This window comes from Apodemus sylvaticus, chromosome 17 (genome assembly GCF_947179515.1).
Source record: "Apodemus sylvaticus chromosome 17, mApoSyl1.1, whole genome shotgun sequence".
NCBI lineage: Eukaryota > Metazoa > Chordata > Mammalia > Rodentia > Muridae > Apodemus > Apodemus sylvaticus.
In genome coordinates, this window is record NC_067488.1 from 41,881,204 (window position 1) to 41,908,777 (window position 27,574).

The 27,574-nt window shown below is 45.0% G+C and overlaps 1 protein-coding gene across 1 annotated transcript in view; it reads right to left on the reverse strand.

Annotated features, from left to right (window-relative positions):
- The window catches only part of Trappc9 (trafficking protein particle complex subunit 9), a 483,396-nt gene that overhangs the window by 150,277 nt on the left and 305,545 nt on the right, over nt 1–27,574 (reverse strand). Inside the window, 1 exon segment of the mRNA XM_052161564.1 lies at nt 6,546–6,656. Within this exon segment, the coding sequence (XP_052017524.1) occupies nt 6,546–6,656 (111 nt within the window).

Genomic DNA, 27,574 nt, shown 5'->3' on the forward strand with positions numbered 1-27,574 from the left:
ACCCTAACTTTAACACCACTGGATGCTTGAGGAGCTGAGTGTCAGAAAGGCAGGATAGCCCAGGTGAACCTGAAGCCACTCACATTCCTGATTAATTGAGGGAGTTCTTTTTTCTTTAACAAGATATGGCAAGGATCTTTCCTAACCAATAGGCAATGACATTTGAATCCCCTGAGGTTAGGGTACATTTCATTAGAGAGAGCCAAGTCTGGGCTCGGTAGCAGTCAGTCAGATTCCAGTCACTGGAAAGGGAAGGATGAGCCCTGACTTCCAGACCTGCTGGAGTACTGTGGCTCCTAGAATAATAGGTTTGGACCATCCAGCAATGAGCCCAGAATGCAATCAGCAAAGAAGAAACCACAGTAAGGCCACATCTGCCCTCTCTTCTAAGTTACCTGCAGGGAAAATACCATATTTCCCCTAAAGAGCCCCTGCCAAGTTGGCCTCAGTTTAAACATCAGGCAGGGAATGAGGATAAAGGTCTGGGATCCAGAGAGGGGGAAAAAACCCTTGAGAAAGACTAAGATTCAGCAAAACTGAGCTAGATCCACATGTGCCAGCCACATCTGGCCCAGGCATCTACAGACCTTTGGATGCCTGTAGAGCATGGCAGATCTCTGGACAGAGAATGGACAGCTGGGAACAGGTGGAGGGGCTGGAACTGGGGCTTCCCTTGCTCAATTCCTGTAGGTGCAGCAGTCACGTGCGCCTCATCTCCAGGCAGGACCCTCCTTGTGCTCTTCTGTCTTCCCAGACCCTTGCTTGAATCTTCGCTCTGAACAGTTCCTACCAAATCGCTGCTGACTGCGCTCACAGTTCTGGGCTTTAAATCCCTTTGTTAAACAACCTCTGTGATTTCTCATTCCCAGCAGGTGAGGAAAGAATTTTTGGTCCCAATATAAGGGAGCAAGAAGAAGCCTGAAGATGAGCCTGGAGACTTTCCCCACTGCTCTGGCAGTCTAGAAAAGGAGTCTGAAAATTAACCTCATTAGCTCCCACTTTCACCCCTGCCAAAAATCACATAGGGTTCATGTGCTGCTGGGTATGTGACAAGGATTAGGTTCTGTATCTAAAACAATCAGGGGGTGACATAGATCATCATAAATATTTTATGAAACTATCCTTGGGACCTCAACATGGCAGGGGGACTTTCTACCCCAAGTGATGAAGTTACTTATGACAGGAACAGGTCGAGAATGCATGACACATGCCAGCCCCAGGTGATACTCACTTGTCATGGTAGAAAGGGGCTGAGAAGACATGAGCCTCCTTCCCACCTCCCACATATGAAAGGGAGACTTCACACATGACCCCGTGGGAGAAACCAACAAAAAGCACAGAGAGGAAAAAACCCAGAAGGAAAGTGTCTGAGCCAGGACTTCTGGGTTGCAAAGGTCTGCAGTGTACAGAACTTCAGCCATCCCATCTCGTTTGTTGTCTGCTTAGAAGGAAGGAAACAATTTGCCCTGTCACCAGAGTCAACAAATAGTAGTAACTTCCTTCCAAGACCCTGGCCTCCCAATTTCGCTGTGTGTCCAGGATGAACTCCTGACATTTCTACCCTTTATCTTAGCGGTTCCTACTCTCTCTAGAGGAATCTGGGCTCCTGTCAGCAAAACTCTCAGCAGCCAGTTACCAGGAAGGCAGCCTGTGGTGGCAGGGGAATGCTGTGCAGGAGCTCGGATAATAGATAGCCCTTTGCAAAGACTCACTGTGGAAAACAGCCTCCGGCTCTGTATCAGCTCAAAGGCTGAGCTGGTACCTGCTTTCCCCTTATTTCTAGAAATTTCTTCTCTGAAGAGCTGTCCCATTCTTCATTCAAATTGAAAAATTAAGAATGTAGAAAATAAAATAAAACCACATTACCCTTAACTCTGAAACACTGCAGAAGGGAATTCAGAGCCAAGGGATTGAAAAAATGGTCCTGTGCAGTTAAGGGTTGCTTGGATGGCCCCTGGTTAAGGATTGCTTGGATGGCCCCTGGTTAAGGATTGCTTTGATGGCCCCTGGTTAAGAATTGCTTTGATAACCCCTGGTTAAGGATTGCTTTGATGGCCCCTGGATAAGGATTGCTTTGATAACCCCTGGTTAAGGATTGCTTTGATGACCCCTGGGATGTTCTCTGGAACATTCTAAAGGCCAAGAGTGAAGGAGGAGGCAAATATAGGAGTTCTGAGTTATTCTATTCTCTGCAACCCCAGCATAATCCCAAAAGACAGAACTGCCTAGAGGTTGCAGCATAGATGGCTGCAGGGAGAAGTTACCAGGTGCCCAAGCTGCAACAGCCTGTGGGATTCTACATAGCCTAAGATCTGTGCAGGAAAGCTAGCAAGACTGAGGACAGAGAGAGACTGGGACAAAGCCCCGGATCCTGATGCACATGAGGAGATAGCATCTATTGTCATACATTATAATGATATTTATGCATTAAAGCAGGTTATTGTGAAATTTAATTTTAGTGGTCTGATAATTAAGCAAAAAAAAAAAAACCTCCATAACAATTATCAGATCTTAATTTTATAGCATATTTGCTGCTGGCGATTCTATACTTTTTAAGAAAGATGATGCCAATTCTTCATAGGGAGCAACTTGTGTCTGGGTATCTCTTAAAGTTGAGTAGCAAAGGGTGCCCAGTGCTATGGGATGCAGCCTGATCTAATGTGTGCAGCTCATGCCACTGGTCAGCACCTCAGATATAGGTCCAGTCAATGCCTGACACTCTAGGCAAGATGTGACTCCTACACATAGGGAAAAGCCCACCTGACAGACAGCAACACAGACTACAGAACCTTGGCGCGTGGAGGCAGAGCTTGTGAGGAACAAGATGGGGCATTTGGCTGAGAGAAGCATTTATCAGGGTTTGAACATAAAGTTGAGAATGAAGTGCGGCGTGGAGGCTGAGATGATGCTGTGGTGGGATACGCACAGCCGTTAGCATAGCCTACAGTTCTGGGGAGAGCACTGGCATATGTGGTGACTGACCGTGGCGTCTGGGGATGTGGTGACTGCAGAACCAGCAGCACAAATCACCTTGACCAAAATGAAAAGTTACCTGGCAGCCCTTCATTGCAGAAAGAATGCATCAGGCAGCCAGTGAGACACCCAGGATCAGAGACGAGCCACCCATGTCCGAAGAAGAGGTTGGGGAAGTGGGACAGTACTCGGGACAGTCGACACAATGCTCTCCCTTCACCGTGAGACTGGGGCGCTCTCTAAGCAGCAGAGACAGAGTGGCATTCCATACTGGTTCTCCAGCCTGGGCTGTGCCTTCAACCCCTGCCCTCTGGCCCTCGATAACACTTGCTCCTGTGACGTATTGTTTCGAACTAGATGCTCCCAGCCTCCCAGACTCATATATTGATCTCTTTGCCCTGCCCCCAAGTGATAAAATTAGGAAGTGGTGACTTTGAGAAGTGAGGAGGCCTTGAGGGTAGAGATCTCATGAGTGAGATTGGTGATTTTTTTAAAAAGGTTCAAGAAAGACCCCCTCACCTCCTCCTCTGTATGAGGCAAAAAGGAAAGCTGTCTCGGGAGTTGGATATGGCCTTTAGCAGACATGTGATTAGCTGTTGCTCTGAAGCTAGACTACCAGTGCCAAAACCAAGAGACTCAAGCTGAGTCCACGGGGGTGCCGTGAGAGTACACTCAAAGTAGCCATATTTGTTGAATGACTGTTTTGTGAATGAATAAAATAAGGGATGAGTTAGCACTCAGAAATGAGAGGTTAAGCAAAAAGCCTCTCGAAGAAGCCTGAAGCATAAAGCCAAACTGCAGTTATCTACGACTTGGGTCATCAACATCACAGAGCCCGTGCAGCCAAGAATGACCCAAACCTTTGCCACAGGACATGCTGAGCGATTTATAATTTCTTAAATTTGTTTGATACTGGTGTCATAAGAAGACCAGGTTTATCTCTTGGATTATGGGCTCCATGAAAACATGTAGACTAAGAGACAAGACAGATGTCAGACATCCCCAGCCCCAACACACACACACACACACACACACACACACAATTAATGGGGACATCCACACTTTTAGAAAGCACTTTCCCTCCTCCCTGAAAGCTGGAGAAACAGCATTTGCCTAGCCTCTGGCATAGACCAGAAGCCTGCAGAGGCCCCAGCACATTCCCACATGCGGGTGCAAGTCCCACCCAGGGGTGCGATCCAAGGTGATCCTAGTGCATTTTAGGCTCCTCTCACAGGAAGGTCAGAAATGGCCCAAGTCTCGGGTCTCCAGCTTCCAATTTAAAACACAAACAGCCCTGCTTTAGGGCCTAACATATATTCATACGTGTCATTAACAGTCACATTAAATATGAATGTGCTGGAAGCCACTGCACAGTGAGGAATTAGCATAGAAATGAAGATGACGGCATATTTACACAATGAAATATTAATAGCAGTCAAAATGAAAGAACTGGATTTATATTTAGCTCCAAAGTACAATGCTTATTTTAAGTTTCAAAAGGACACATATGATATGGAAGAACTTATAGGATTCTTTTTTAAAGATCCTCAAAATAATACTTGGTTGTGGATATACACACAGTAGGAGCAGGGAAGTGCAGGGAGGAATGGAACTACCACTCTCAAAGAGTCACCTTGGGGAGGGAAGGGGAGGGGAGGGGAAGGGAAGGGAGGGGAAAGGAGGGGAGGGGAGGGGAGGGGAGGAAGGGAAGGGAGGGGAAAGGAGGGGAGGGGAGGGGAGGAGTGGAGGGGAGGGGAGAGGAGAGGAGAGGGGAGGGGAGGGGAGGGGAGGGGAAGAGAGGGGAGGGGAAGGGAAGGGAGGAGAAGAGAGATGAGGAGAGAGCTGGTGCTGGTGCTGGAGGAGGTGGTGGTGGTCTTAGTGTGGATTTTGCTTAACTCTTTTTATGGCATACTTGAGATTTTCCAAATATAAAGCTTAAAGTGGGCATAGTTTAAGTCTGCCTCTCTGGCCTCAGAGTACCCCTTGTAGAAAAACTCTACCAACTGCTTATCCGTTCTTGTGTGGGGGATATCAGATCCTGTTGTGTTCTGCTTTGGTTTGGTTTATGGAGGGGCCAGTGCTTAGGAACATCACTATATGACTCTTTTGGTGACTATGCTTTAATTTTAGACCATTTTTTAACTTGTATGCACATGCTTATACATATGGGCACACTTTTGTTAACTTGTATGCACATGCTTATACATATGGGCACACTTTTGTCTGTGTGCGGCTGTGCAAAGGCAGAAGTCAGCTTCGGGTGTCTTCCCTTACCGTTTTCTACCCTGTCATTGAGACAGGGTCTGTCCCTAGATTGGACCTATCTGCTTTGAGTTAGACTGGCTGGTGAATCGTAGGGACAATCCTGTCTCTACCCCTCTGCACTCCCACCAGTCCTGGGACTATAAGTGTGCACCATCATGTCTGCCTTTTCTGTGGACTCTGGGGATCCAAACTCAGATCCATGGACTTGCAGGGCAAGTATTTCACCCTACAAACCTTCTTTCCAGGCCCTTAATTTGTTTATTTGTTTAGTTACTGTTCTGTATGTGTATGCATGTAGCAAGTGTGTGAACATGTTCACGTGTGTGGGTGTACATGTGGGGGTGCCATGTGCGTGTGGCAGCTCAGGGTTGACACAGGTGCTTTCTTCAATCACTCTCCATCCTACATGAGGCCAAGTCGCTAGCTGAACCTGGAGTTCATCTTTCCAGCTTCTGGGCTAGGTAGTTCAGCTTGGGTATGTGGGGGCAGTGGATGGTGATAACAGAAGAACAGGGCCAAGGGCAAGGGTGTGTCTGGCATTATAAGGAAGTACTGTGCTGCTGTCCCCAGTGGCTGCCGTATCTACAGAGTCCCAGGCACTCTGTAGCCTCCATGTGCTCCCTGTGTCTTTTCATCTCCATGCCTCTGGTGAATATGCACTAGCTTCTCCCTGTGATTTCTGCATTTGCATTTCCCTGCTCACTAATAATGCCAGTGTCAGCTATTTGGGGGGGAAAAGTTTTATTCTTTAAAATAAGCAGAGACAGGGACAGATAAAGAAATCTAGAGCAAACACAGGGAAAGCTTAGATCTAAGACACAGGCATGTTGGTTGGTAGTTCTTAAACCTGGTGCCTCGTGCATCTTGCTATTTAAAAAAAAAAAAATATATATATATATATATACACACACACACACACACACACACACACACACACACATACACTATCCCATCTGCAATCCATCTACACACCAGGGGGGAAAAGTTTATTCTTTAAAATAAGCAGAGACAGGGACAGATAAAGAAATCTAGAGCAAACACAGGGAAAGCTTAGATCTAAGACACAGGCATATTGGTTGGTAGTTCTTAAACCTGGTGCCTCGTACATCTTGCTATTTAAAAAAAAAGAATATATATATATATATATATATACACTATCCCATCTGCAATCCATCTACACACTGAACTGGAAGGAAGGGGCTCTTGGTGTGGAGAGGGGCCCAGCACCAAGAGTAAGCAGAGACTGCATCTCACCAAGCTCTGCCCATGTGGGTCTTGGCTTCACTCTGCCTCTGCAGGACACTTACCGCTGGCACTCGCTGGCATGCAAGACGAGTTCTGAGTTGTTCCTGGCACAGACTGTCAGCTCGTGTTCTGTGGAGTTGAAGACATCAAGAAGCAAATGGCACTGCCGGGTGCTGTGTGGAAAGACAGAGAGATGTTCAGCATGCTCCAGTAGCCAAGAGAAGCAACTTTGCTATCTCCTTCTCTCCAGGGACTTCCTACTAGTTGAAGATGTGCAGACGTGTGGCTCATAACAATGCCAGAGCCTCTGAAGAGGTGCTAAGAACTTGGTCACACCCTTTATGACCTTGGGAAGTACCTCAATTCTCCAGGCCTCAGCAAATAGTAGGTAGCTGGCCCTTAAGATCTTCTATACATACTGCATACAGTGTCACTCAAAAAGACCATGCCCAAATGAGGAAGTCTTCAGCTATCCAAGTCTGAGCAAATGGACTGGGTACTAGAATGTGAAGAGCTGGGCCTCATGTGTTGGTGCTGACTTCTCTATAAGCTTCATACTCAGGGACTCCACATTATTCCTCTTCAGAGCTGTGGCAGATAATGTAAGCTAGCTAATTCACCAGGCACATGAAGCCTCCCTTCCCTTTGCTTCCTGCAGAGTAGGGGGTAAAATGCTCAATTTCCAAAGACTTCTTATATCAAGGGATATTCCCAATATCAGCATCTCAACCAATGAGCTTCTCAGACCCCAAAGAACAGAGCCAGGATAAGGAGGCTTCCAGCCTTCAGTCTCCCTCGCTTCCCTCCCTTCTGCCTTGGGATGAGCAGGAGGCTCTGAAGCCCAGAAACCATTCAGAGATGAGAATCAAACCACAGGCTCTGGATGGCAGAGCTGACACTAGAAGGAGCTGGAAAACCAGGCACCTCCTAGAGCAACAGTGTCCAACCCCCACGGCCTCCTCTCTATGGATTTAACAGCTACATGGCTGAAATATTTTAAAAGTACCCACAGCCCATGCTTCATTTGTGTTGGTCAGTAGAGTCAAGTTTCCATTACAGTTGAGTGCTTTCCTAAACTAATACATCCTCCCAAATACCAGGTGTCACAGTGAGCACACGACAAGAAATCGATACCTGTTGGCTGATCTAAAGGAACAGCCATGGCCACTGCAAGAGCAGAGTAAGAGGGCAGCTGCACTGAAGCAGGATGAATTGTTTGCCTTAGAAGTAAGGGAGAGAGACAGACACAGAGTTGCTCTGGGGTCCTCTCTTACTCTGTGTGGAATCAAAACATGACGTCCCAGGAGATGTCTGATTTCTCTAGTGTATCCCCAAGCAGTAGGGAGGGCTCCGTTAGTTATATGCAAAGCCAAGCCAAAGGAATAAAGAGAGTTATGAGATTTTGCCTTTTTGTGTGTCCTGACACTTGTGCGAGGGAGGTGCAGGGGAGAGGAGGATAGCTATAGCCGGGCTGGTATGGTAACTGAGTCTCCAGACTTCAAGCTCAAATTTTGCCTTCACAGTTAGTTAAGCTCCTTCAATCATATCTGTCCTCTGCTCCTCTGAAAGAATCCTATACAGAGGGGGTTGTGAGAACACATCTAGGGTTCACACATACACAGATGCAGGCTATGCCAAAGGGCCAGGGATATCAGAAAGCATGTGTGCACAGTTGGTCTCTCAAGGAAGGGAGGTAGAGGCAAGGCGTGACCATCTCTGGTACAGATGGTGCCAATACAGTGTCAGAGGTCTTCAGCAGATGTCTTCATCTTATTGCTTAAGGAACTTTGGAACAAGGGTGTCTTCCTTAGGGATGCTGGCATTAGAGGAATGCTCAGATAGCTATCTATACGCGGACTCTTTGACTCCTAGGCAAGGGAGAACCTAGGAATAAAGACCTAGCCTGCCTTTGCCATAACTTCATGAAATCATTAATGACAGCAAAATCTTTGGTCAAATATAGAAACTCACGAAGCATTAGGGGGGAGCAGCTTTTAAAGCCTAGAATAGAGGCTGTTTTCACTTGCACAGCACACTACCCAGGAGGCTTCATAAGAATGGGGCACAGAATTCTATCTTGGGTATTCTGAGCTTCTGGGCTAATATCCACTTAGCAGTAAGTACATATCATGTGTGTTATTTTGTTATTGGGTTACCTCACTCAGAATGATATTTTCTAGTTCCATCCATTTGCCTAAGAATTTTATGAATTCATTGTTTTTAATAGCTGATTAGTACTCCATTATGTAAATGTACCACATTTTCTGTATCCATTCCTCTGTTGAGGGATATCTGGGTTCTTTCCAGCTTCTGGCTATTATAAATAAGACTGCTATGAACATAGTGGAGTATGTGTCCTTATTACATGTTGGAGCATCTTCTCGGTATAAGCCCAGGAGTGGTATATCTGGGTCCTCCAGTAATACCATGTCCATGTACTCCCTGATAAGTGGATATTAGCCCAGAATATTGGAATATAACTTGAATCTTGGATATAACTTACAGACCACATGAAACTTAAGAAGGAAGACCAAAGTGTGGATACTTAGGTCCTTCTTAGATAGGGGTCAAAATACCCATGGAAGGAAATTGAGAGACAAAGTGTGGAGCAGGGACTGAAGGAAAGACTCTCCAGAAACTGCCCTACTTGAAGATCCATCCCATATACAGTTACCAAACCCAGACACTATTGTGGATGCTAACAAGTGTTTGCTGACAGGAGCCTGATATAGCTGTTTCCATAGAGACCCTGCCAGGGGATGCTCTCAACCAACTATTGAACTGAGCACAGGGTCCCAAAGGAGGAGCTAGAGAAAGGACCCAAGGAGCTGAAGGGGTTTACAGCCCCATAGGAAGAACAACAATATGAACCACCCAGTATCCCCCAGAGCTCCCAGGGACTTAACCACCAACCAAAGAGTACACATGGAGGGACCCATGGCTCCAGTCACATGGGTAGCAAAGGATGGCCTGGTCTGGCATTAATGAGAGGAGAGGCCCTTGGACCCATGATGGTTCATTGCCCCAGTATAGAGGAATGCCAGGTCAGGGAAGTGGGAGTGGGTGGGAGCAGAGGGAGAGGGGATGGGATAGGGAGTTTTTGGAGAAGAAACAAGGAAAGGGAATAGCATTTGAAATGTAAATAAAGAAAATATCTAATAAAAAATTGTAATAAAAAAAAAAGAAAAGAATGAGGCACAGATACACAATGTTTGCTGCACTCCAGTTCTGACTCATTGTCTGTGGTGGGGGCTGGGTTGTTGCTTCTATTGCTCCTGTTGATGTGATGATATTGGTGGATCTTTGTTATTCATAAGCAAACTCCCATGCCAGACTGTGGTAGTATTCTGTGCCTGCCATAGTATCATTACTCATGTCTCTTCCACCTTGCTGGGGCTGATTTTCTGTATGAGCTGTTGGAACACACAGTTTATTTTTCATTCTTATTCAGTTCTTGAGTTTTGTTTGCTTTTCTAGATTCACCTTTCTGAAGAGAAGGGAAGCCTAAGAAATTCTTTGCAGAAGAACTGAAGTCAGAGCAAGCCTTTGGAGGGAGATAAACTTGTGCAGAAAGTAGTAGATTTGAGTCTGTGGTCAACGTGGGAAAATGGCTAAGACAAACTCCAGCTGCCAGACAGCATGTGTTCGCCGGTTTATCGATTGATTCTTCTAGCAGACTTAAGAGGCTCTCCCACATGCCAGCTATGACTGGATGCACACTGTTGAGAGTGGGAAGAGAGGGGGGAAGGCAGGGTCTCTGCTTTCTTGCAGTTGAAGAGAGAGTACAGGAAGAATGGGTTAAAAAATTAAGACAATCTTTTCCATGAAATTAAAAGCAACAGACTCAAAAAAGTTACAAAATAAAGCCTCATAATATTGTTACTATTTCAAGGAAAAACAGTTAAGAAAGCGGATTTGTAAATGCAATGCAGCCCAGAAGGCACTTAGGAATAAATGTAATAAATGTATGTAAGAAATTTACATAAACTAAGTTTTGTGGAACAATTAGTAAAGAAGTCAAGTGAATAAAGAAATATTTCATGCTTAAAGAAGTCACAACTCTCCATATGTCTATGTATTTAATGCACCTTAATAAAAAGGGGAGGAAAAAGTTTTAGTTTTAGTAAAATCTGGTGTGCTATTTTAATTCTGTATGTTAAAAAAAAAAAGGTGCCAAGAATATACAAAACAATGAAGAGGAGGATGCTGGAAAGAGCTAGTTTGCTAGATGTTAAGAAATCTTCTAAAGCATAAATGGTGAAGACATCCCAGAGCATGTTCACAAGCTGAGAACTGGAGGTCCAACTGAAAGGTGATCCTTTCTTTCTGTGAGAAAGATTCCAGAAAAGGCCTGGGACACATGACACATAGTTATATACACAGGAAACCAGGAGCTTAAAAGTATACTAAATGGCTAACTGTGGTGCAGCCATTTCCTCAGAATCCAAACATCCATTCAGGTATTCCTACAGGGAAGACAGGGACAATCTAACTTACAAAGCTCAGACTATTACAAGACTCCTTAGGCCTTTCCCCAAAGTTGTAAATCAGTCATCAATTCCTAAGAGGTGAGATTCTTCTGTCAGCAAGCTGTACAGGCAGCTCTAGGGACACAGCTTCTATGAGTGACCAGCCCTGCTAGGGTAGGATTTTTGGACCTGTTCCTGGGTCAATGGTGTTTCTCTATGCAACCCTGTTCAATAAGCTGGACTTGGGGTAAATGTTTTTTTGTCTGTCATGAGTGACCTGCCCATAGACAAGAGATGATTGCAATTATCCAGAAAGTCATGCAACATTACCTAAAAGTTATTTAAAATCTAGAAAAGTATAAACAAATAAACATCTTGTAAAGTAAGATATTTCATAAATGAGTTATGACATATAAAAAAAGCGTGTTTGGCTGTGTTAAAGTTACAGACTTTGGCATAAATGAAAACCATTAAAAAGCTAAGACAAGCTACTTGTAGAAAGGTACTTCCAGTATATTAAACTGACAAGGAATTGGAATTCTGATTTCGTGGAGAATTCCCATAAATCAGTAAGAAATGACTCAGTAGGACATCAAGCAAAGGGTGGGAAGCAACAGTCAAAACTGGAGGAAATCCAATGGGCCGTAAGCAGACACAATATCAAACTAGCAGTCAGAGGAAGAAATCAAACCATAAGACACTATTTCCCACTCAACTTAATGGAAACACTTAAAAGTATTACAGGACCAAACTTTCAGCCAAGATGTACATCACTAAAAAGTAGGGTGTAAATAAATTGGTACAACTTCTTTAAAAAAAAAAAGAAAGAAAGAAAAGAAAAAGAAGATGGAGGAGGAGGAGAAGCTGGAAAGTTATCTTCTCAAGCAATATATAAATACTTGGACCAGGCAATTCCATGTCAATGTGTATTAACTCAGAAGGTCCCACAGAGATATACTCAGAAATATTCATTGCAATGTAATTAATAGAAGCCAAAAGCTCCTTTTGACCAGCGGCAAACCAAAAGGAGAGAAGACAGAATACGATGGCTGGGGGTCAAAACCTGTGCAGAGCTGGAAATGAGCTTGAAAAACAGCCTACTTGTCCATAGGTGGGGGTTAAATGAGACTCCCATAGACTTGACATGATCTCAGTTGGAAGAACAATTTAGGAAGAATTAGGAGGTGTGGCCTTGTTGGAGGAGGTGTGTCACTGAGGATGGTTTCAAAAGCTGATACCATTCCCAGTTAGCTCACGCAGTCTGAGCTTGTGGCTCAAGACGATGTAAGCTCTCAGCTACTGCTCCAGAGCCACGTTCCCTCTGCCATGCCCCCATCATGATAGTCATGGACTCTAAGGCTCTGACACTATAAGCCCCAAATAAACTCTTCTAAAAGCTGCCTTGGTCAAAATGTCTTATGACAATAACAACACACACACACACACACACACACACACAAGAAACACTATACGTGTTTAGGAACTTTTAAAGACTTAAAAATTACTCTATACTGTTAATAAATGTTAATTTAGTCTTTATTAGTAGAAAGATAAATACAGACTTTTCACAGTATAACTTTCTGTCTTGAAGTTTAAATGTAAAATAAATACAATTTAGCAAAATATTAAGAGTGGAGTTCTGCTCCCTTTATCCAACTTTGTTTCCCTTTAAATGCTTTAGAAAAAGTATTTAAAAGTCATTTAGCATGCTGCCTGAGCCTTGGGGCTCCTCTGGAAGGCAAAGCTTGAGGAATGAGCTTGTAGGGCTCTGGGACCCAAGGAAGAGAGGCTAGAAGGAAAGCAGACGGTAGACCCAGTGTCATGACGAGGCAGGGCCACGCCAAAAGTTTTGTAAGGCTATTTCTGGAGCTGGCCATACTAGAGTAGCTGGGGCTACATATCCTGGGTCTTTCTGGGACCCTGCAGGGACTTTCCTTCATCAATGAGCACCTGAGTCATAGACTGACAGGATAATTCATTCCCCCATCAGATCTTGGCCTCACTGGACAAGCTTTCCACTGGAGGATCAGGACTCATCACTCAACAACTTAAACCACCCAGCAGTGGGTACCTAGGGTCATCCAATCCTGCAGCCTTGGCAAGACATGTGGAATGTTCCAGAAAGCAAGAGTTACCGAGCACTGCTGAGGCAAGGTACTTTCTGGTTACACCTGCATAGATCTGGTTGCTATGGTAACAGCTGGTGTAAAATGTAGGCTATGAAATGCAGTCGGGCATGAGACTCCTACAATACAAATAGTTTTCAGAAATTAAGTGCATCTCCTGGAAACATCAACAGGGGGGTAAAAAAAAAATCATGTCACAGATTTGATGGCAAAGGAGGGGCTCCCTGAAGAAACAATGTTTGATTGGGGACTCTGATGACAAGAAAGCGCGGTCCTGTGAAGGTCTTAGAGGAGAGCCTCCTTCCTAAAGAGTATGTGCAATTAATGCAAAAATCCTGAGGCGCAGTGCGATCACAGAACAGAACAAGAGGAGACGAGATTGGCAGAAGATTAATGACGGAGGAAAGGTCATAAGAAAATATTGATTTTATTCTAAGCATGACAGGAAGCTATTTTGAGAGTCTGAAGCAGATGAGTGGTATGGACTGTTTCATGGGGGTGGGTAGGGGGTGATGATGAGGCTCCAGTGCAGAAAAGGGTGAAGTAGGCACAGGCTTCTTCACATCTCCGCTGTCTGAAACTGAACCCATCCCTAAGTCACAGACACCGCGGACGGAGTCAAAGACATAAAAAACACTAAAACTGAGAAGACGAGTCAAAGTGCTGACCTGGGAGTGAGTTGCACTTTCCTTTACTGCCCTGACCTGACCCAAAAGGCAGCTTGGAGCTCAAAGGGCTGCAATGAACGTTCTCAGGAATGTTCCGAGATCTCACCGGTGTACGCCAGGGACAGCAGAGAGAGGCTAGACTGACCAGAGAGACGGGAAGACCACATCTGTCTTCCTTTTGCCCCTTTCCAGTGCAACTATGTGGACAGCAGTGGACACAGACAGCGCTGTCACAGCAGCAGGCTGCCAAGGTGCCCATCGCTGTCATGAGCCACAGTGATGACGCCCATCACATCCAGACTCCTTTATGTTCTTCTGGCCAGTTGGTCACACAGGAGGAGAAGCCATGCTCACCTTAGAAGAACACAGGGGGAAGATATAGAATGGGACAGGGATTAGGAGCACAATCTGACCGCTATATGTGACCTTCAGGCTTCGCCAGGGATAGGAACAAGGAATCAGCCCAGGTGACCATGTTTACAGTCCTCAATTCTGGTGTGGCCCAAACAAGGGAAGAGCCAAATACTTGCCACAAATGCTCTGAAAGGGGCAGGTGGCCCTTGGGACCATACCACGAACAAAGAGATACCGAGGACTACCTACTAATACAGAAATGCTAACATTTTTCTTAGGACCCAGACAAGACCCCCAGCATCTCACAGCATCAGATGCAAATACTCAGAAGATCCTGAAAAATAACTTAGCACCAGAAAATACAAGCTTCGTGTGAAGAACAAGCTTCGTGTGAAGAACAAAACATTGGTACACCTCAAGATGACTGTCTAATGGAAGTGCCCAAAAGGAAGACAGAAGAGAGCATGCTACAGAGAGACTGGGGGCACAAGGATGAGCCCAGAGAAGCATCCAAGCAGCAAGATAGGCTGAGGAACCCACCCGTGTTACCTCACTGCAGTAACCATGGGGACAAGGAGAGAAGAGATGTAGAATAATCACTTGGAACTGAGACCTTCCAGAAGGCATGCCAACCTCTACACTAGAGTGCTTGCATGCTCTGTTCACATTTACCAAAGCCTGAACTCTGTCCACAAGGGACAAAACTCAACCCCCCACCCACCCACCCACCCCCACCCCCGGCTGACTCCAATGTGGTTAAATGAGTCCCGGAAGCTCAACACACCCAACACGGTGCAGATGCTAAGAATTCTTTACCTAGAAATGGCATATGCTGCAGAAAGAAAAGGCAAAAGGCAGAGAGCTGATGGGGCAAACAGGCAAGAGACAAAAGGAACGGGTGTGAAAGATCTGATGCTCTGTCATCAGAAACTGTGAAGGGCAGAGAAAGTAGGACATTGTACAAATGATTGAGGGGCGGAGGGACTGTAACCAGAAATCTATGTCCAGGAATGGGGGGCGGGGGGAGTCCTTCAGGAGTAGAGAGGCCAGGGAAGGCTGGGACTATGAAAGAGGCCTTCCAGAAAGACCTTCAAAAGAAAGGGCAAGAACATTAGCGGCGGACTTGGCATGGGAAGAAGGAAAAGGGAAGAGTAACAAAAATGTCAAGTGCCCTGTGAAAGAGAACTTACTAAGATCTATGACAGTTAGAGGCAGAAGCCTAGCAGAGTCCACTTTGGAGCAGGGACAGTTAGCGGTGATAAAGAGGAACATTGCTTAATGAAGAGAGCCTGAATCTACCAAGAATAGACAATCAGTCTTAATGTCTGGGCACTCAGCCCCGTGAGGATAAATGGACAGATGCACAGTTAGAGTCAAAGACACTGATAGGATTCTTGGAAATGTAGAGAATGAGTAAACACAGAACCAACAGGACATCGGAGACACTAACAACCACCCGTGTTTGTTTGACTCCTAATGAAACTCCACCTCACACCTGCAGAACACACACATGAATGCACACTCAAAGAACACAGAATCTGTTCTCAAGTGAGGCAGGATTACTCCAGAAGTCAGTAGCATCATGATCAATGGGACATTACAAATCCGAGGAAATGGACCGACACATGTGGAACAGCACTAACGAGATACCAGGTTTGCAGTTAATAAAATCCCAAGTCACTGGGATACAGCTGATGCAGGGTGTAGAGGGAGAGACCTGCAGCACTGAAGGGTTGTAGGAGGGGAGAGGGGAGTATGGAGCAACCGGCTCTCATCTCGGGAAATAAAGAAGAAACTCACAGGAAGCAGAGGGAGGCAACAAGGAGAAAGATGGAAAAAAGCAAAAAGATGGGGAAAACTCACTGATTAAAACAACCATGCTAGACTCCCACCATGCATGCCCATTTGGGACTGGGTTACCTCACTCAGGATGATATTCTCAAGTTCTATCCATTGGCCCACAAATTTTACCATGTCTTTGTTTTTAATAGCTGAATAGGATTCCATTGTGTAAATAAACCACATTGTCTTCATCCATTCTTCAAGTTTAGGGACATCTAGGTTAGTTCCAGGTTCTGGCTAGTATGAATAAAGCTACTATAAACATAGTTGAGCAAGTGTCTTTGTGGTATACTGTAGCATCTTTTGGGTATATGCCCAGGAGTGGTATAGCTGGATCTTGAGGTAGAACTATTCCCAGTTTTCTGAGAAACCACCAAATTGATTTCCAAAGTGTTTGTACAAGTTTGCACTGCCATCAGCAATGGAGGTGTGCCCCTGTTCCACATCCTCACTGGCATGTGCTGTCACTTGAGACTTTGATCTTAGCCTTTTTGGAACCTCAGAGTTGTTTTGATTTACATTTCCCTGATGACTAAGACTCATGTCTTTAAGAGCTTCTTGGACATTTGAGATTCCTTTGTTGAAACTCTCTGTTTAGCTCTGTACCCCATTTTAAATTGGGTTTTTTGGGTTGTTGGTATCTAAGTTCTTGAGTATTTTAATAAATTTTGGATATTAGCCCTCTGTCAAATGTAGGGCTGGTAAAGAGCCTCTGCCAGTCTGTTATTTTATGATGAACTTTAAAGGAAAGATAAAAAGAGTGTGAGAAATGACACAATCAAAGAAGACTAAAGTCACTGGGAAGGTAGGGTGAAGACACCACAGAGTTCCAATCCCACCAGTGTGACAGCCCCAAGAACACAGAGCACTGACTGCCAAAATTGACCCAAGAAAAAGTAAGAGATCTGAAAAGTCCTCAACCTGTTAAATCAAACAGATTCTCTTATAAAATCCCCTCACAAAACTCTCCAGGTCAGGATTCTTTCCTGACAAATTCTAACAAATGGCTTTTGTATTGGTTTGGTTTTTTTAAGTACATAAAGAATAATGCTGTGAGATTTTCCTCCAGAAAATAGAACTGGAATGAATGATTCTGAACACAGTCCAGTGAGCTCTCCAAAGGAGATGCAGGTAGAAGGAAAATACTCACAAGCTCCACTCGAGAAACTGACTTTACAGAAGTCCCGAGTTCTCAGCACCTTCACAAGGTAACCCAACCACCCGATCACTAATCTCCTTACGCACTTACATACACATACCTCCATACAGACACATACATAAAAAGAAAACCCTTTTTAAAAACTCAAATGCTTGTATCAAAATATGAAAAATTATGAAACTGGATAGGTAAGGACCTGGGTTCTGTATCCAGCATCCAGATGATGGCTCACACCTGTAATTCCAGTTCCAAGGGCACCAAGAGCCTTTTCTGACCTTCTTGGACAGGAGGCATACATGTGGTTTACATACATAAATGCAGCCATGTGCTCATAAATATATAAATCTTTTTTAAAATGGGTCACCTTTAAAATATTTAACACACAAAATTTCCTGGCAATAAAAAAATAAACAGAAAATTTAAAATATGGGGCTGGAGAGATGGCTTTGTAGTTAAGAACACATTCTGCTCTTGGGGAGGACGTAAGTTCAGTCCTATCACCTGCACAGGGCAACTCACATCCCTACAACTCTGGCTACAGGGCTCTGATGACCTCTTCTCTGAAATCTCCAAATATCGCCCCCACATAAGTTAAAATCTTTTTTTAAAAATTAAATGCGATAAAATTACATATAAAAGGGCACATGGCAGAAAGGCAAGAGCTCAACAAACATAAAGAATTTTAAGCCTCCCCCTCCAGTTAATGTCAGAATCATAAAAGCAGTGAGGTGCCGCACAGCCTTCCAACTGTTCATTCTTTTGTAAGAAAGAATGATGTTTTTAATGAGGTGGGGAAGTTGTATTTTCACCTTCTTGAGGAAGAAATGCAGAGGAAAGTCTAGTACAGAATAAAAATCCACATTCTCCAGAGTTCTGTTTCAGGCACACTCCCCCATATATGCAGACTTGCATGCACAAGCCTTCTCAAGACAGATAGCCAGCAGAGAAAACCATGCAGTTCCAAGCAGGGAGGAGATGGGAAAAGCATGAAGTTTCTATGTAAATACAGAGACTCAAGTGTCTGATGTAGAAATGCAATCAACGTAGATTGCACAGATAGTTAACTGGCACACGAGCAAAGTCTTATTTTTTACTTTGACAGCAGCAACAGGCACTGTGCATAGTGTCAGAGCAGTGGCACGGAGGCAAAGGCCTGTGTCTCTGTGGCAACAGGTATGTGACATGGCAACAGGTATGGGTTTCCCTCACCACACTTCCCATAGACATGGACTTAGGTAATAAGTTTAAATGGCGTCAGAAGGGGAGAAACATCTCTTTATATGGCACAGTCCCACTATTTTCAGCTGAGAACAAGCCAGGCTCAGAGCAGTTCAGTGAGTGGCCTGTCCAAGGTAAGAAATGGGCTCGAGGCCTAGGTTTCCACCTCCCTCCTTCTGTGGAGTCGAGATATCCTGCAACATGCAGTCATCTACTACGTCAGTGGTCCTCAACCTTCCTAATGCTGTAGCCCTCTTACACAGTTCCTCATGTGGTGGGCAATTACTAAAATTATTTCATTGCTACTTCATAAACCATAATTTTGCTACTGCTATCAATTGTTTTTTATTTTTATTATATATTTTTATTTTCTATATTCTTTCTTTACATTCCAAATGATTTCCCCTTTCCCAGTTCCCCCCTCCCCATATGTCCTATAAACCTTCTTCTCTCCACCCATTCTCCAATCACCTCTCTCCTTTTTCTCTGTCCTGATACTCCCCTCCAATGCTAGATCAAGCCTTTCCAAGAAGTAAGGAGAGGGTTCTGATACTGCTATCAATTGTAATGTGAAGGAGATATCTGAAATACAACCCCCGGGAAAGGGGTGGGAGGGGGCCATGGCCCACATGTTGAGAACCACCACACTCTGCCCTCATCATATGTCAGGAGGGCTGGGGATTTACTTAAGCAGAGAAAACAAAGAGAAAGACCAGCCTAGGAAACGTGGTCAGAGACTAAGGACAAGAGGGGAAGGCAGTGGTGACGCCTATGACTGCTCCCCCCGCTTCATGCCCGGCTTTGCCTTAAGTACTTAGAAGCTTTCTATCTTCTCCTTCCCAATAACCGTAGCAGGATCTCAGCTTTATAAAGATTCCACAGCTCGGCCCTCTGGCAGAGCTTGAGTGAACATGAGGGCGCCTCCAACTTCTGCTTTTTCCTCTTTTGCTGTGCATGTTGGGGGAGGGTAAGTGGAATGTGTAACATGTTCAATGTGTGTGTGCCCCCGTGTGCAGGTGACAAACGTGTCTAGGGGCCTGTTGATGTCAGGAATCTTCCTGGACTACTTTCTACCTTGTTTTCTTTGAGGCAGGGTCTCTCATTCAAACCCAGGATTTGCTGGCTTCTGGGATGCCCTGTCTTTATCTACCTGTGTCTATGTGAGGTCTGGGGATGCAAATTCTGGTCCTTCTGCTTGCATGCCAAGTGCTTTCACTTCCTGTGCCAGCTCTCCAACCTTTCAGATGCCACTGTTGATGTCCCCTGGGCTCCAGGGCCCTCTACAGACTCCTCCTCATGACTTCTTGGTGAATGGCGCATCATGCAGCCACAGACAGTGACAGAGATGCCCCCTCCTTTAGCAGGGCAGAGGATGAGGTCACATTGATTTGTGCGAGCAGAGTGCACATGTTGCTCATGGTAAAGGTTAAGGAAAAGCTCCCAGTACTTACCTCGATCACGCCGTATAGGTCTCAGTGTTGGAGTCATACTGTCAGTCTTGGCTGTCAGTGCCCTTACTCACTGAACCATCTCACCAATTCAGAACAGAATATTTTCTAGCTCAAGTACATGGCAGGGGCAGTAACAAGTCTCCCCCTTCTGTAGCCTTCCGTTCAGTGTGTGCCCTTAGGACCTGGGCTCTAGCTCTAGTCTCCCTGCCACACAGCTTCCTCCAAAGTCACAGAAGAAGTAACTTCTGTTTCCACTGTCCACACAGACAGCTTCGTGGTACTGGCTCTCCCCCAACGAGTGCACATTGGGATGCCCTTCCCTTCTCTGTCCACATCATCCACTGCCCACGTCACCTCCAGCATTACAGATCAACGATTCAACTGTGCACTGGTGCCTGTATCATAGCCAACGCATCAGCTAGTCAGGGTACTGGGTTTCACTGAGTCAACACTAAGGTAGGAAGGTAGGCCAGCAGCTAAGTAAGGCAGGTAACATCTATGAAAGTTCCCAGGGCCAGCTGTGCACAGTGGATCTCCTTACCAACTGACCCTCCCTGTTCCCAAAGAAGGTGGCATACAAGAGACAAGGACCACCAGTGTTCATTCATCAGTCTTGCACCGGACACTGTATATCTTCACAAGTAATTTTGAAACATGTGATTTCATGACTGTACAAGATCACTGCTATCTATCACCTTTTCAAGATGAAAGAAATGTGGAGCTTAAGGAAGGGTGACAGCTTTGCTCATGACCTCGGGGGTCAATAAGCTGCAGATTCACCATTTGAGATGAAATGCAGATAGGTTTACTTCCAAGGCCTACTGCTAAAATTCTAAAGTCTTAGCAGATTTAAAATGAATTGAACAAATGCAGCAAAGTGGGAAAGCCCCAGCCCGATAAAAGGGTCTCTGCAAAGGCCTTAGTGCCACATCTGTGGGCATGGGACCCCCAACAGTTGAGCTACCCCTCCCCAGCAGGGACCTTTGAAATGACAGAGGGCAAGCAAAGATGCGTCTCCAGAAGGGTAGTTTCTGTTCGCACGATGCCTATTACACCCTGCACCTGGCTCCGAGGGGTGTATTTTCACATTGTTCCAAATAGGGGTGTCTAAGATTGGATCATTTACTGTAACCATCTAGAAAGAAATTGCTCCTTGGGAGAGAGGGAAGCACAGGGGTGGTGTGGCCTAACCCATTATGGTCTGGTCCCTAAGAACACTACCAGGCAGCTCGGTGTAAAATGTGAATCTCAGAGGTAATTGATCTTACAAATATAAGTCAGCCGAGACCTATTGCGCACCCCGGAGAGGGTGGGGTGGGGGAGATGGAGGGAGAGGGAGGAGAAGAGGAAGAGAGCAAGGGAATATCCTGTCTCTCATCTTTGCTGTTCTATGGCATTTGGGGAAAATGACCTGCTCTCCAATAGTTTGATTTTCTTCCCTCCCTGGTGAACTGGACACAACAGAGATGGTCTCTCAGGAAAGGACAGACAGACCCCCTGAAACTGCAACCTCTCATGAAGGCATGTGTGTAGCAAAAGGAATCAGAGCTAGGTCTCTGAATGACTGGCTCACATAAATGTGGCCCAAAGCCATAGTATGGTGCTGAGACCCAAGCCCTTGCATGTTGATACACAGAACATGTGCAAACACCACCGCCCACCATACACACACACACACAAACAAACAAACATTAAAAAAAAAAACCTGCAGACATGACAGGAATGGAAAACCTGGCAATTCTGGAAGCAAGAGATCCACACACAATTGCACCTGGGCTCCACAGAGCAACTGGTCCAACACCAGGGTGATCCTTTGACATAGTCAGCTTCTGTTTACACTAAAATCAGTCTGAACCTTCCATGGAAGCTCTGACATGCAGGTAGTTATTTAACTGTCAAGCACACAGTATCTCTGAAGTAAGGAAACCTAGATTCAAGTGTCACCAGCAAGCTATTCACTCTGGAGAGAAACATACAACACCCACCCCTGGCCTCATCTGTAGTCCAAGTGTGTTGAGAAGGGTCTGGCTTTCAAAGTGATATGTGCAGAACTCTAGCCCAGCAGGATTCTGACAGAACAATCCTCACCTGTGAGCACAAAGCATGCCATGAATTCATAATGCACCGCAGCATGCCACTTCTATAAACCGCTAATGCCGGGTGCCCAAAATGAATGTTGACTCTGCTATGGGGGCTAAGGAAAATAGAACTTCAGCTTGGCTCCCATTCTGCCAGTCTTGAAACTCAGAGCCAGTCATCAATACCTTGCACTTCCCAGGATCCTCCCTTGGGCTGGCCCAGGTTGAACACTGCAACATCCTATCTCTCATGGTATCTTTCCTGATCTCTCCCCTAAAAAATTAAGTACCCTCTATGGTTATATACATAGTTTTATATCTGAACATTAGTTGTTTTTTTTTAAATCAAGGGATAACTTACATGGGATGGGAGATGTACAAGATAGATTGATAGGTTCTTACACCATCCAAATCTCAGACAGTACCCCACTGGACGCTGAGGTAGAAAGACATTCTCCTCTGGGGGGGACTAATGAACTTTGTCTGCCTAAAACTGAGGTCTTCTCCAGAGAGAGGAAGTGTCATAGCCAAAGCCTAGGGAAACTGGCAGGAAGAGACCCTAATCTACTCCCGGCCCATCTCCTCCCACCCACCCACCCACCCACCTCAATCCAGTCAGCTACTGCCCAAAGCACTCTGGCCACAGAGAGGGTATCACTGTCTGCAACTGTGAGTGCAGACTTTGACTGGCATCATGTTCTGGGCGCTCATTTTGTTTCTGAGCAGTATCTCCCTGTGGGATTGTAGATCCCAAAGATGGCTCACCCATTCTCCCACTGGCAGGCATTCAGTGTTGTCTCCACACTGCAGTTATTGAAAGTAAAGCTGTTATACAAATCCTTGCACAATTCATTTACATGTATATATACATATATATACACACATATATATACACACATAGACATATATATTATAGCTCTCTCAGATAAAGCATGCAGAAGTGAACCTGGAAGCTCACTGGGAGGTAAGTGTTTAAAGGCTCTGAGGAGAGCTGCTGGTAAACTCAACTCCCACAAATTCAAGTTCAATCCCATCCTAACGGACATTGAATGCTGTCAGCACTTCATGTTAGCCATTCTGGGGAGCATACAGTGGGACCTAATTATGGATTTGTTTTGTGTTCCTCTAACAATTAGTGATGCAGAACATCTTTCAGGTGACCATGGTCATTTAAAAAATACCTGTTTGGATGCTACAGGATATTTTATGGTATGTCTAGCCTTTTGGTGAGTGTAACGGGTGTTTGTGTGTGTGTGTGTGTGTGTGTGTGTGTGTGTGATTTGTTTGTTCTATTTAGAAAAAGCCCTTGGACATGCAACATGCATGCCACAGCACACATGTAGAGCCAGGGAATAGCCTTCAGGAGGAATGTTTTGTCCTCCACCCTGCTGAGGCCATCTCTCTCTGTGCTCCTGCTGCTGTTCTGTGTGCTCCAGGCTACACACCTGTATGCATGCCTAACCCATGAGCTTCCAGCTGGCTCACGTGCTTCCATCTCAACACAGGAAGGCTGAGGTCACAGGGGTAATGCACAGAACCCAGCATTTGACTTAGATTCCAAGGATCAAATTTAGTCGTCTGGCTTCCGCAGTAAAAGCTTTTACCCATTTGCACCATCAAGCCGGCCCGAGCATAAGGTTTCAATTTTCATGAAATTAATTATTTATCAACATTGCATTTTATACTTAGCAAGTTCTGGGTCCATCTAAGAAATCTCTGGCCCCAAGTCAGGAAGCTGCTTTGCTATGTCTCCTCTGAGGAGAAAGCAAAGGCTCTGCAGTTCTTCCTAACGCTGGCTCTGCATCCTGCTCAAAGTCAATGATGGTGTCCACTCATTCAGTCTATTTATGAACCGTCTTGTCACACTTGGGTACAATGACCTCAAGCCCACATTCGTGCCAACAGCACCCTCTGCATTACTAACTATGCCTTTCCATAAGTTTTAAAATCACACACCCAGTTCCTCCAACCTTGTTCCTTTAGGTCAAGTTTAGAACCTCCTCTGGTTCTAGTCTGTTTCAAGATATTTTTAACAACAACTTGCAAGTGTCTATTTTAAAATGACAGTGTTAATAAATACTGTTAAGATGTTGATTGGGGTTGCCTCGAGTTTAGTCAATATAGAGGAAACTGAAAGCTTGACAAGAATCAGCCCTTCTGGCCTCAGCCACCCTCCCTCCACCCACCCTCCCTCCACCCACCCTCCCTCCACCCACCCTCCCTCCACCCACCCTCCTTCCACCCACCCTCCACCAGATTTTCAAGTCTCCTCCCCGTGTTCTGACACAGAGATAGAAATCACATGTTTATAACTTTACCCCGAGATTTCTGTTTTGGTTTTATCAAAACATTACTTTCAATTTTCATCTTTAAATTTCCAATTGTTTGCTGCTCAGACACAAGAATATAGCTGACTGAGTGTCCTATGCAATGGCAGACATGTGGGAGGTTAACAGTTCTTACTATCCATTCCTGATTTTTAGGTCTTTAATTATTTTTTACTTTTTTAAACCTTATTGCCCTATAGGACTGCCAGGGACATGACAGACGGCTCACAGAGGACAACAGGCCTGGCTCCTACTCATGGAGAAATTGCGCAGGCTTGCACTGCAACCACAGGAACCCTACACTCTGCCCAGGTCTTTCTCACCCTAAGATTTCATGGACCCTAGTTTACAGAGTTCCCAGCTGAGTGAGAGGTTTCCCCCTCTGTTTTGCTAATGAGATAAATGCCAATGGTTGGTTGTTTTTGTTTTTTGTTTTTGTTATTTTTGTATGTTTTGGGGGTTTTTTTGGTTTGGAGGGGTGTTTTTGTTGTTTTTTCTTTTTTCAGTGCTTAAAACTAAACATATCTCTAGGATAAACTGGAGCTATTAACGCTATACTATACCTTACATATAGCTAGAATTGATTTGTATTTTGTTGTCCAACTCAGCCTTTGAAAATTTGACGCTGCTGGCCTAAAGTTCCTTTCTTCCTGTGATGTGGTATCTCTGGGAAGTAGCGGCATGGTGAGGCTGGGGTCAAGAGGAATTCCTCCCTGCCTGCTTTCTAAATGAGTTTCCTTGAGGGTACTGTGCTTGCTTTTTAAAAGCTGAACTGTTTACTGGAGAAGTCACCTGGGCCCACAGCATGCTTTGTGGGAACTTTCTAATCGAAAGTCTATCCACACACTCTATTCTTCTTTTGTCAATTTTAGTACTCTGTCCACTTTCGTCCTTCAAAACATTGATCCATTTTTGCCTAAGCTGTCAAACTCACTGGGGGCGCTACAGTATTCTCTTACACTTTAAACACATAGTGTGTACAAAACCCCCAGAATGCCACATCTTCTGTTCGTTCTACTTGTAATTTGTGTCCCCCTCATTGCCTTAGTTATGATTAATTCTATCATTAACCTCTTTAAAGTATCAGCCTTGGGTTCCACTGAATCCACAAATTCTCTTTCACTCCCCATTTTACCAATGTCCATTCTTCTCTGTAATTTCTTCTACTGTCCCTGGGAGTACTGAACTCTTCTGGGTTTCAGAAGCCACATCACTGACGTCAAGCCATCCATCTCTAGTGTAAGTACTCCCTCTTCCATAATGACAAGTAGGTGAGCTGGGTAAGGATGTCTAGATTGGCCACAGCTTTCCTGTGGGCTTTGTTCTATTTTGTCCACATGTCATATCAGATCCTCCAGCAAGAATGCTTAACCGGTCAGCTCTGCTGTGTTACTATCTGTCTCTCCCCTTTGTGTGCCAATTTTACTTGGAAACTATGTTTTTAAGTGTACATCTAGGACTGTTATGTGCTATTGAGAATCCAATTCTTCAAACATTACAAAGTTTCCTATCTCTTTCTTCTGAAAGGCTACATGTTTAATATTAAGTCCATACCAACTTGTACATTTGATGCGGTTTCTTGTAAGAGGCATAGTACCTTGCTTTCTTACAGGGTCTGAAAAGCTCTACTGTCAAACGCAGTGCTGGATCTGCACAGGGGCAGCTTTGGACGTTGACACGCAGGTCTGTACTGCTTTTCTCCTCTCAGCCACTCCCTCTTGCTCTTTCCTCCTCTCCTTTCCCACCCGCATCCCAGGGGGAGCTTGGGCCTTCTCTGTGTACCCACTTATTTGATGCTCTGTTGCCCTGTGTGTATATTTGTGTTCCCATCCCATGCTAATTCTGTGTGGCAAGCTCCTATCAGGCTGTTATATAAAAGGCAGGACATTGCTCTGTCTGCTCCTTTTCCCACAGAGACTGTACAATGCACCGGGCATTGGGGGTGCCGGCTGGAAACAGGGCAGAAGTACTCCCAGGGATCTGATAGCATGATGTGTTAGACAAAGGAGGAAAGCATGGGTCAGGGACACACACACAATCATACACACATGCACAAACATACATACATACATACATACAAACACATACATGCATATGCATACATACAATCATACACACACATACATGCATGCATACATAAACACACACATACATGAATACATACATACACACATACACACACAATCATACAAACATACATACACATACATGCATACACACACAAACACACATACACACATAAACACACATACACATATACACTCCTACATTCGACATTCTATATAGGAATGCTAACATAGATCTCAAGGGCAAGCAGATATTTTCCAAAGGATTAAATAAAATAGTGGTAGTATAATAAAAATACCTTTAGGAGAAAGATGCAGTGGAAACCCTTAGAAGTGACATGCCTTGACAAGGCTCAGGCTATAAGGGGCTGAGTGGTTGTTACAGAACTCAGGAGGAATACAGGGAGAAGCAGGGAGAGGGAGATCTGTCTTGAGCAGAGAAAGAGTGACTCTGAACAGTCTCCTCAGTAACGGATCTTTCTGTGAGTCAGGTTGGAGCTGGGGACAAGCCAAGGGCCCAGCTGATCAACTCTCCATGAGGTTAAGGATACATAGGGTCCGGAGTGATCCAGAGAAAGTGAAATTACATCCCAGGATTTTGTAATCAGCTAGATTTAGGGATCATAGAAAAGGAAGATCAGAAGTGAACTCTCAAACCCAAAAGCTAGGATAAGAAATACACTGGCCAAAAGAAGAGAATATGAAGGCCACAGGCTGGTAACAAAGACCAAGGTGGTGCTTCAGCCAACAGCCAAGGCCACTTCTACCTTACGTTACCATTTATAGCTCCAGAGGCCATGATGTAGCAGCCACATGTCAGTGCGACACAAAGGAGAATTTGTGGCAAGCTGTGTCTATCTGAGAAGTCCTGATGGGCAGTGGCAGCAGAAGAGGAGCCGGGGCAGGAAAGGCAGGCACAGTGCAGCAGAGGCGTGTGCTTGGCACGCCCCAACACCACTGTCCGCACTCTAGCCAAATCTGCCCTGGAGGCAGGAGCTTTAAAGCTTTATACAAATTCAAACAGAAGCCACCTTGGCAGTGAGGACCAAAAGAGTGATAGCTGATGAAAAGAGATGCTAAAGGGCCCAGATAAGCCATTAATTCTTGCTGAAGCCTTTCTCCAGTGGCTGGGGGAGGGGGGGCGGGGGGGGGGGGGGAGAAGTAAGCTAGATCTGTTTAAATGGATTTGTCTGTCAGCATTATGATCGAAACCATACCTCCATTTTACCCTATAGAATAAATGGAAGAAATAAATAGCACAGGCCATGGTGCTCTTTGTGAGAGCCAAAGGCAGACAGGTGTTAGTCATGACTGCTGTTTTGCTCAGTCAAGA